Source organism: Cydia pomonella, chromosome 5, assembly GCF_033807575.1.
Source record: "Cydia pomonella isolate Wapato2018A chromosome 5, ilCydPomo1, whole genome shotgun sequence".
NCBI classification, from domain to species: Eukaryota; Metazoa; Arthropoda; class Insecta; order Lepidoptera; family Tortricidae; genus Cydia; species Cydia pomonella.
This window is the reverse complement of record NC_084707.1, coordinates 23,933,327-23,945,513: the sequence shown is the minus strand read 5'-3', so window position 1 is coordinate 23,945,513 and position 12,187 is coordinate 23,933,327. Positions and strand designations below refer to the sequence as shown.

The 12,187-nt window shown below is 36.2% G+C and overlaps 1 protein-coding gene across 1 annotated transcript in view; it reads right to left on the bottom strand.

The window, feature by feature from the left end:
- Window positions 1-12,187, bottom strand: part of LOC133518244 (uncharacterized) — a 30,539-nt gene that overhangs the window by 15,852 nt on the left and 2,500 nt on the right. The window contains exons 2-3 of the mRNA XM_061851876.1: window positions 2,009-2,158; window positions 1,131-1,304 (exon numbers count right to left, since the gene is read on the bottom strand). Coding sequence (XP_061707860.1) covers window positions 1,131-1,304; window positions 2,009-2,158 — 324 coding nt within the window. The remainder of the gene's footprint in view (window positions 1-1,130; window positions 1,305-2,008; window positions 2,159-12,187) is intronic.

Here is a 12,187-nt window from a genome sequence, read left to right as displayed (position 1 = left end):
GCCGTCTGACAATTTCGAGCGTCGTATTACTTAAAGTTTAGGCACTAAAATATTGGTCCTTGGTTTTTTAAAGAGATTAAATAACACAGTTTTTTTTCTTATGTATAATTTGAATAAAAAATATTGAAATTGCTTATTATTTTCGGTAGAAAAAAAACTAACGAAATAACGTACTATCCCGAACTTACGGACCTTTACCTTACCTACTCCTGTTTATGTTTTGCTAGTCATCCCTAGGCTGTATCGCTAGCTAATTTATTCTACTATGGTATGCAGGGTGACGATGTACAATTGAAAAAAAAAAAATTTAGACATGTTTTCGTGATTTTTTAGGGTTCCGTACCAAAAACGTCCGTCTGTTTGTCCGTCTGTCACATCACTAAATATCTCGAGATCTACTTAAAGTATTGATTTGAAATTTGGAATAATTATGAACAACGCAAACCCTGACACATTAAAAGTATTTTTTAATTATTATTTTTTATTAGGTACCTATGGAAAATGCCCAATATGAACAGGGGGCAAATCTAGAAGGATAGGGCTAGGCTAGGTCAAGTAGAATATCGAGAGTAGGATATAGGATATGTACACTCCAAATATTTTAAAATGAAAAAAAAATAATTATAAAGGGAAATTAAAGAAAAAATACTAATTTAACCACCATTATGTGTTTATAACACTTGAAATTTCTACAAGATTACAATAATAACACCTTTTTTCAAATAAACTATTTTTTTAAATCGGTTTACATGCTAGAGAATTGTCCTCAAAAATCCAGCATACGTACATTACATCGCGCAAATTAGTTTGAAAATTGATCGATAGATGGCGCTGTACACAATTATACTTGATTATGCTTAGTATAGGTACCTACTTCTGATAAAGTCTTTTGCCTTTATAGTTAGTTACACGAGATAATTCAGGATTGTACGGAACGCTCGGTGCGTGAGTAAAACGAACTCGTATTTGACCGGTTTATTCCTATTGAGCCAAGTTTAACCTTTTAATATTTTGCTTCGACTTTATCCTCGCAAATATAGTCTAGTTTCCGAGTGATATTTTTCATGGCAAATGCTTGTCACTCGTCCTTACGTTCTTGGATGCACGTCTGTTGAATGATATAGTTCAATAATCAATAATAGTCCTAAATCCTGACTTACCATCAAGGGAAGTATAGTTTCCCTTTACTAAAATGGAGTTTATTCCGGTAAACACTGAGTGCACCAACTGCTCGTCTTGCTCGGCCATCATGGAAGCCATCTTTTGGGCTATGGCGCTGGTCGTCGGAGAAGCCAGGATCCCACCTGCAAAACTCGTTTAATCAGACTAGGCTGAAAGTGTAAGAAACATTTTTTTTTCATTTCAACACGATTTTGATAATGTTGCTGTACTTGAGGAAGGAGAAAAAAGCTCATGAAGAAAAGCTCAGAACCAGGAGTATATGTGTACATCGTGTTTTTTTATACTACGTCGGTGGCAAACAAGCATACCGCCTGCCGCCCGCCGGATGGTAAGCAGTCTCCGTAGCCTATGTACGCCTGCAACCCCAGAGGAGTTACACGCGCGTTACCGACCCTAACCCCCCTCACTGTTGAGTTCCGTACACCGTGCTGCAAAATTACATGGACATATTATGAATGGAATGCGTTCAAAAAGTGGCCACGCATTTTTGCAGCTGGACTGTGCTGTTCGTCGTTGCTAGTATGCAGTGTTATATAAAGTTGACGAAAAATGCTGCCTGACAAGTGATGGTTGAATGTAGGAAGGGCTTGACGTCCGTTAGCTTGTTAGGTGGACGACATTTGCAAGATCGCGAGGCACTTGAGATCATCTCAGAATTTGGTTCTGGGTGAATAAGGGGCGTACATGAAGAGACGCCTTTGCTAAACAGTGGGCGTCAGAGGATGAAATGATGATGCTGATGATGATGAAGGAGCAGTACACGAAGTCCTTACAGTTATGCTACTATACCAACTGGCACATGATAACATGAAGGTACCCTGCTTACCTTCTAAGGTACATCGCATTCCTGCTTCGTACCAGGTGGCAGTCTCCAAGTGCAGGCGCAGCCACACGCCAGCTTCTTGGCTATAGACGTAGCCAGAACTGGCATTATTAGCTTCACAGTGTGCTCCTGTAAAGTTATGATAGTCTTTTTCTGAAACGTGACAGTCATTGGTAATTAAATGGCTCCTGAGATAGGTACTTTTAATGTCTCGCTAAATCATCATCTTTCTACCGTTGTCCCGAAATTTATGTTTCACTCGGTGGTTAAGTTTGTTTGATCTTCGTGCCTTTAAACCCTCGCAACATTCAAGATTCCACTTCTTGAACCACTTGCTACGCTCGTGGTTTAATTTTGGAATCTTTTGCTTGCTCGGGTATCAATATTAGCACAAGTGGTTAAATAACAACTTTGCCCCCTTGTAAAACAGTAGTAAATTGTACAACGAAGGAGGTAAGTGAAATTTTGCACACGAGGGTGGTAACCCGACTAGACCCGAGTTTGCAATATTCTTGACAGGTAAGGCATCGAAGGCACGGACCTAGTCGGCATTCAGCAACGATTGAAAATCATGTAAAAATATTTTAAACGGCTGTTATATTAATCCAATTAAATAATTTGAAACATAAACAATAATATTAAATTATAAACATCAGTATTTTAAAAGTAAAACACATTTATGATACTTGGTTTGTATGAATAAGTGACATAATACAATAAAAAGGAACTTTTTTCACAATTCATAACTCCCGCGGGCACAATACAGACCTTTGTCTTTCAGTACACCTGAATGAAATAAGATCTTTTTCGAGCAAATGTGATGAAAACGTTTAACTATTGTGCATTAGTATTACGATATTCATTGCTATATAAGCATGAAATAGAAAAAAACTTGCCCCGAAATAATCAAAATAAGTATGAGATACTCCCAAAAATTCCTGTAAAAACCGCCTATTATAATAAAAGCTTATATGTAATGGCTGCTAAATTATTTAATAAATTACCTGACTCAATTAAAGATCAGGATGTAAACGCGTTTAAAAAATCTATAATACAAGTACTGAAAAAGAAAATGCCATACAATGTAAATGACTTTTTCACGTCAGCAGCTCGAACCAGTGATAATGATAACATTCAAGTGACCTTTAGATTCGAATGTCATTTCAAGGTGTGGGGCCTAATACAAGATCGAAATATTTGGATTCTATTGTCTTTATCCCTTTCACGTCCTTAGCAAAAAGAAAGAGACAAAAAAAGTGCATACGTAATTCAACGGTATATTGACGGTTTATAATAGACCCCCGAAATAAGTCAGACCGCATCGTTCCAAAACACCCTACGAGTCTTCATTCGTAATAATTAATTAATGAAATAAAAGTTTTAAATTTAATAAAAACACCACACTTTACGTATTTTATTCTACAATCAAAACAATGAAATTATACAAATTTACGCAATTGTTACGCAGTAAATAATTCTACTTAACTACTTTTAACGATCTCTACTATAGTTGACAAATAGTAGTATCCGCAATTCGGACCGGATCTTACAGTTTTTTTTTTACAAAAAAAAAGTTGTCGATTGAACTGTCAATTGTTGTTCGTTAATTCATTATTTTCGTATTATTTTATTGAATTTTTTTTCGTTTTGTTTTATTGCGGTAATTAAAGTTAATTGTTAGAATACCTTCAGAAAACATGAGTGAAATAGTGATACGTCCGTCTGGATTACATTTTTTCAGGTTGTATTTTTTGATGGCTGACTGACGTGAAAAATTTTGTGTACTACACGAGATCAAAGTTATTTACATCTCATGCGCTTTTGAGTCCCTTACTACGCTCAAGATTCTAAATTATAGAATCTTTCGCTTGCACGGGACTCAAAACAAGCACTCGAAGAAATATCAAACTTTGCTCTCTTGTTGTACAAATAACTATTTCAATATAGATTTCTCTACAGCTTAGTAATATGATAAGCACTTGCCTTATGTTTCCTTTTTTTGTCAAACATAGCTGAAAAGGAAAAATATGGCAAATACAAACATTGTAAATAGTTCATCTAGATTTAAGTAAAATGATATTGTACGCCTGACAGGCAAATTATAGCGATACTACCAAAATATCTATTATAACCTGTACACCTACAATTATGCAATAAATGATATCTTATCTTATCGACCGACCGGTTTGGCCTAGTGGGTAGCCCTGCCTACGAAGCTGGATGGTCCCGGGTTCAAATCCTGGTAAGGGCATTTATTCGTGTGATGAGCATGGATATTTGTTCCCGAGTCATGGGTGTTTTCTAAGTATTTAAGTATTTATAAATATTTATATATTATATATATCGTTGTCTAACTACCCTCAATACAAGCCTTATTGAGCTTACTGTGGGACTTAGTCAATTTGTGTAATAATGTCCTATAATATTTATTTATTTATTTAATCGAACCCGCGTAATTACATTTGGTTTGAAAGATAACGGTATCAAAAATGGCACAATAAACTTACCGATGATTAAAATGAGACACGGTGTGATAAATCGTAACATTTTTTGGTAGGTATTTTTTAAGCAATCTCTTATTAATTTTTTTTATTCCACTAAGACCGTGAACCAAGCCACTGACGAAAACGTATGAACGAATGTAATTGGTTTCTCTTTATATACGCGAGCTTATCAACAGAACAGGACACATTCGCTTCGTGCGAGATTGATTCGGTCAAATTGTGTTTTTTGAAAAACAAATTATAGCCAGCTTGAATTAAATGTAGTATGATACGCATTCGGTGTGGTCCCATCCCCTCCCCCTAACGCAACCCCCCCGTTTTAGTTTTTGGGGATAGTACCTTGACACTTTTCCTAACTCTAAGACTTTTCTCAATAAATAACAAAAACCGTGCACCATATTTCATGCTAAAAGGAGCTGCATCAGGGGGAGGGGAGGGGACGCTAGTGTGCGTAAAGCACCGTACCAAAGGTATCATACTACATTCATTTCAAGCTGGATATAATTTGTTTGTCTGCGCTATACATTAGATTAAAACATAACTTGACCGACAGATGTCTGATCAGTAAGTACCCCTAGTGTAAATTTGATCGACATCATAACGTGACGAACGCGTTTGCGTTAAGTCTCATTTTGTATAGGTTTTTGAGTTTCTAAAACGTCCCGCTTGGCGCGCTCTTTCTAAATCCAATACAAAATGAGACTAAACGCAAACGCGTACGTCACGTTTCGAAATCGAATTTATTTACACTAGGAGTACAGAAAGCAACGTGACGTGGTGAAATTGTCAATGTGTCTCATACATGCATAATAAAATAGCGATTGCCCACGACTTCGTCGTAGAACCACGATGATAATGATTGTTAAAACCTATCACTATCAGGTCTTTCTTAGGTCTTTATAATGTTTATTTCGGATCGATTAGTTTCAAAAATATTTAATAAATAAACAAAAACTGTTTTTAGCAACCTTAGGAGTCGCCGTCACAGAGCCGATGCCACACAAACGTGAACAAAGAAAATAAAGAGAGTAGAATATTTACATACAAAAATTATAATGACTATAAGTACCTATTCCATTTGTGTTGCGATTTCTAGCAACGAAAATTAATTACAGGCATAGACATATGTTATTTCAAAGTTCATGCCAAGTTTCATGTTATCCCAGCATGATGAGAGCGTAACGTCAATTGTGAAAAGGTGAGTTCGGCGGCTCTGTGATGGCGGCTCTTAAGGGGAAAGGGGACGGCCTTTTCTCTATACAAACGTAGTCTTCATTTTCCTCTCGGAATATTAGCATTCTGGATTTGACGTAGCTAACGTTTGACTTTTAAATTTGTTTTTGATTATTGCAAAAATTAGGAGCAAAACACATATTTCATACATTTTTTTAAAAGCTCTTAGCTCTTTAATAATTGAAAATTTGAAATTAAATCAAACTTAGGGGCATAGCTGTGGTTGACATACAACAAATTGTGTCAAAATATTTTCGAAATTATTATCCAGAGAGTAAAATGTGGACTACTTTTCAAAAGGTGATTTAGTATTATTTTCAAGAACCCACACAGAAAAAAAATAGTTCTCCAGCCAAGTAAATACTCTTGTGTCAAGAGATTTTGTGTTTCCTATATAAGGAAACAATAAAATTCTTGCGTGAAGATATAAAATATTTGAAAGTTTATTATTTAAGCTAAAAAAATCAATTCTCTATCCGAGCTATAAAAAGTTTTTTTTAAAAAGCTCAATATTCTCACCAAGAGCGTTTGCGTTTTGTTTTATGAATTGTATTTTTTTTAATTGAACCTAAGTGTCTTAGTGCAATACTTAAAGAACTTGTGCTAAGAAATTTTGTTTTTTGGGGTTAGATACTCATAATTGGATTGAGAATTATATTTCTCCATAAAAACAAGAAAAAGCATTGGTTCAAGAGTACGTCACTCAATGTGAAAAATGATATTATTTATATCTAGAGCTGAAATTTCTTCGCGCCAAGTTTAGTATGTCTTGAATAACGAATTAATTTTCTTAAAGCAACATGATTTTCGTTATTCGTTGAAAATGTAATGTTTATAGTTCTAAACTTTTCAAAAATCCTCTTCATCTTTTTCTTCTTCCTCGCGTTGTCCTTTCTCATTTTGCCACGGCTCTTGTGAACCTGGGGTCCGCTTGGCAACTAATCCCTAGAATTGGCGTAGGCACTAGTTTTTACGAAAGCGACTGCCATCTGACCTTTCAACCCAGAGGGTAAACTAGAGGCCTTATTGGGATTAGCCCGGTTTCCTCACGATTTTGTCCTTCACCGAAAAGCGGTGAATAGCAAATGATACTTCGTACGTAAGTTCCGAAAAACTCATTGGTACGAGCCGGGGTTTGAAGGTTTGAACCCGCGACCTCCGGATTGCAAGTCACACGCTATTACCGCTAGGCCACCATCGCTTTTGTCCCCTTCATCAAATATATTGATATTATTTTATGTCAAAGTCTCAAAGCAAAGTTTTGGTGCTTTTTCTTTAAAATAGCTTTGGCTCTTGACTGTATATTGAAAACATCAAACCAAGAACTAATCGCTCTTGCCTAAAAACTTAAAAGTCTCAAAAGAAAATGTTGGTGCTTCTTCTTTATATATATTTTTGGTTTGAGGAAGAGTTACTCAAGATAATACCGTTTTTTAAGAGCGTGCCATATTTCTTGTTAAGACGTTTTTTTATCTGTGCATCGAATGGTGTGCCACATGTTTATTTTCCTGACTTTTTTGTCACTTTTAGTTGCATGTTATGGAACGCCCCTTAAAGTATATAAGTTTTAATTTGTTTCTATTTGGCTACGGAACCCTATAAAACATTACAACCGAATTAAGAACCTCCTACTATAACTAACATAATAACCTCTATAATAACTAGACTAGAGGCCCTACCGCCAACATCGAAAACTTAAAAAGACATTATCTCTCTTTCTATCGCTCTTCCATATTCGAGCGATAGATTAAGCTCTGGTTTTCTATAATAGCGAAGCCGTCATATATGGACATATTTAGCCGTATCATTTAGTATGGAAACGGTCGCTGTAAGACGGCACTACTTTCCTAGGAAACCAGAGCTTAAGCAGATAACGATTATCGATTTTTCGATATTGGTAAAGGGCTTCAGATCGCAATAATAGCAAATAATCATTCAAAGTGTGTTTTTGCTACGTTATCATTTTTATGTCACAGGTCATGCTTTTGTTTTTACAAAAGTATTTTGAGGAAAAATCGTTCCTAAAGTGTATGCTTGTTATATTCAGTACCCCTAGTGTAAGTTTGATCGACATCATAACGTGACGAACGCGTTTGCGTTAAGTCTCATTTTGTATAGGATTTTGAGTTTCCAAAACGTCCCGCTTGGCGCGCTCTTTCGAAATTCAATACAAAATTAGACTAAACGCAAACGCGTATACGTCACGTTTGGAAATCGAATTTATTTACACTAGGGGTACAGGATTCTCTATTATAAACAACGTGATTAGGATGTCGTCTATCCGATTTTTGTACGATATTTACTGATATTGTCCTCAGTGACTGTCGGCCCGATTCGAAGAATAATTGAGACACGTTTAAGATCTTGGAAAGTTATTTAAAATATCGATAACTAAACGATATATCAAAAGTTTTTTCAAGTGACATTTTAGCATTTTTTTATAGCACATTTCAAAAAACTAGCTTATTTTTGGCATATTTTAGAGATGAGTCTAGCATATTTTCAAAATCCGAGTTGGCAACACTGATCAAAATTGACATTTATATCTACGATATTTCTAACGTCAAAGTGACATTAGTTGCCCGAATCGAGCTGCTTCTGTCAATTATACGACGTACAAATGATATCTAAATGAGAACTTATCTAAACCAGAACTTATCGTTATCGTATCTCATTCTTCGAATCGGGCCGTGTGTATTCTGGCGAGGGATAAGTAATTTACACAGGATGTAATATGTGGTAGTGATCTGTTTAAGGTTATATCCGGTAAAGTGTTCTGATAAGAAAAAAATAACATTTTTTTTGCGCGAAAAAGTAACGTAAAGTAAGTAAGTAAGTATTGTGTGTTATTGTAACTCTGGGGGTAAAAATATTGCAAACTCGGATCCTAAATTGCACTTACCCCCCTCGTTGCACAATGTACTATTGTGCTTCACTCGTTGGCAAAGTTTGTTTAACCCTCCTGCCTTGAAACCCTCGCAACGCACAAGATTCCGTTTAAAACCACTGGTCTGGAATTTTTCGCTTATAAAACAAATTACTGTTTCCTCAGTCTTCCATTGGCTACGAACGCTGTAATGGGTTTCAAACGTTAAAATATATTTTACATTCATTATGAACGATATAATCATTATAAATTCAAGAAAAGAGCATAGGATACCCCAGGATGTGGACGGGGCAGTAACACCACGCCGCCGGCCATGCCTGTTGCAGCGGCCTTCTGCTCGCACATGCTACGCGAGGCACGCTCCTACCTCACGCGCTCTATCGAGTCTGCATTCAATGCTCGCTCAGTACGCAGATGCCGACATATTTGCCAATAGTTTAGCGTACCTATGCAATATTGCTAGACACTTTTTGAATTTGAATTATTGTAATTAATTGGCTGAATTTGTAAATTTGATCTTCCTTGACATTTTATATATGCTAAATATTGTAATTAATTGACTATGTAAATTTTATTTTTCTTGACATGTTATCTGTTTGTATGTTTTTATTTTCCTGACATTTATTTTTCTAGTGTGTAAGCGAATTGGTGTAGTACAGTACCCCTAGTGTAAATATTTTCGACAGCGAAACGTGACGTACGCGTTTGCGTTAAGTGTCATTTTGTATGAGATTTTTGACTTTCCAAAACGTCCCGCTTGGCGCGCTGTTCAAAAACCCATACAAAATGAGACTTAACGCAAACGCGTACGTCACGTTTCGCTATCGACTAAATTTACACTAGGGGTACTGTAAGCTTGCACTGTGTTAAATAAAAAAAATAAAAAATAGGCAACGCACTTGCAATCCCTCTGGTGTTGCGGGTGTTCATGGGCGGCGGTAATCGCTTAACATCAGGCGATCCGTCTGCTCGTTTGCCTCCTGTATCATAAAGAATAAGTTTAAAGTATTAATTCTACCTACCTAGTACTTATTACATTTAATAGATGTCGCGACTTCTTATCTCAAGAAATGTCAAGTGTCAAACTTTGATACCGACTGACGTCTGTGACACGCTAACTTTCCAGTACCCCTAGTGTAAATATTTTCGACAGCGAAACGTTACGTACGCGTTTGCGTTAAGTGTCATTTTGTATGAGATTTTTGACTTTCCAAAACGTCCCGCTTGGCGCGCTGTTCAAAAACCCATACAAAATGACACTTAACGCAAACGCGTACGTCACGTTTCGCTATCGACTAAATTTACACTAGGTGCACAGAACGATATCAATACTCTTTAACCGTATCAAACGAGGAAAAAGACTTACTTGAAATACGTGCATAATATGTTTTTGTATGTTAGGCTAGCAGTTTATGAATTTAATAGGTAACTTTCCTTCTTCCTTCTTCCTCGTGTTGTTTCGGCATTTTGCCATGGCTCACGGCATGACAACTAATCCCCAGAATTGGCGTAGGCATTCGTTTTTATGGGTAAACTACGTCTTATTGGGATTAGTCCGATTTCCTCACGATGTATTCCTTCACCGAAAAGCGACTGGTAAATATCATATGATTAAACATAAGTTCCAAAAAACTCATTCATACGAGCCGGGCCCCGGAGTTTGAACTCGCGACCTCCGGATTGAAAGTCGCACGCTCTTACTGCTAGGCCACCAGCGCTTCAGCGCATCACCTATATATAAAAATAAAAAAAGTATATATATATGAACACTAATATATATATAAATATATATATATATGCACATATGAAGATTAAAATAATATATTTTAATTTTCATATGTTATTTCTAGTACGCATCATACGTTGCGTACGTGGGATCAGAGGGCCTACCGCGAACCGCGTTCGACGTGTTGCCTCTCTGTCGCACTTGTAAATTTGTACGTAAGTGTGACAGGAAGGCAACATGTTGAATGTAGTTCGCGGTAGGCCCTCAATTTGTCCCTGCTATAACAAAAATACTGTACTTTACTAGTGGAAGCATATCAAAGATGTTAGTTATACACTTGGACTCATCCAAGGTTATACAAGTCGAAGCTTGTTTGGCTTGTTTTTTTCGGAACTTAAGTAAATGATACCTAGATGCTCATCTGCCCTAGAAATTCAGTGGGATTCCAGTCCAATGGAAACGCGAGGTAATAGTTTAATAGTCATATTTAATGTTTCAGGTGAAACATTGGCCGAGGCTGGATTCAATAGGTGGGCGGAGGGTCAGCCTTCCTCTTTTAGAGGATCTGAAAGATGCGGCTCCATTTACAGAAACGGACTGCTCAATGACGTCCCTTGCTATATGAAATTCGCCTTCATCTGTGAGATTAATGTAAATGTTCCAGTGATGGATACTGTCCCGATAGCTACAACCGCAACTGCCAGTTTCAACCATAATTCCAAGCAATAGTAAACATAATGTTTCACGATGGTCGGCTTTTCGTTGAAGAACATATTCGAGACTGTCTAAGCTAACTTTGCATCGATTTTAACAGAACAAAGTGAGCGAGTGCCATAAATATTTGACGTTTATGATGATATCACCACACTTTGTCTTTACAAATCCCAGGCAGAGTTTTCAAGCACTAATTTTAAGCGAAATAATGTGAGAGTCAGAATGGCGGGTGTACCTAAATAAAATCAAATGAAAAGCAGACCATATTTTTGTACCTAATTTGTACTATTTAGTACCTCGTTTAAAAAAATTTGTACCTCACGGTACGTAAAGTTATGATCAAAAAATAGGTCACCCGCCATCCTGACAGTCAGAATGGCGGGTGTACTTTATTACGCTATGTTCCCGTGGTTATTGATTAATTCTATAAAAGCCAAATTTTTTTACCTTTTTTGTACCTTCATATTCAATTATAATATGAGTCATTTTATTTGTGCTTTCCAAGTTTTACTCATATTATATTTTGCTTGCTATTACAATTTTGCAGGCGTTATAATTTTTCAAGTTATCGATTTAATTTTTAAGAAAAAACGCTAATGTACAATTATTTTTATTACGCCAGGATTTAGTACCTTTAATGTTTAATCTGTTAAGTTCAAATAACTAGCTCCAGTGACTATACTGCTCTGCTTCTAAACAGATTTTTTTTCTGCCTAGACCAAAAATCAAAACCTTTGTTCGACGGTTCGAAAATTTTAGTCATCTACTATATTATCGTGAAAGACTGCCCAATTCAAAAGTGCACTCCTTATAAAGCCAAAGTTAAAATTAAGAACTGGCTAACTACGTTGAGCTACAGTCAGCGTCAAATACTTTGTAGCAGTCAAAGTTGCCAAATAGTTCGGTAGGTACACCATACTAAATATATGGTGTACCGAACTATTTGGCTACTTTGGTTGCTACAAAGTATTTGACGCTGACTGTACCATGACACTGAAAATATTTTATAACCCATTATTTGACTTTTCACATTTGTTGATTAACAATTTGTATTCCACACATTGTGTTGACATAGTTTAATTTATTTCTAATTATTTTGTTCGCAATAATTATATTGA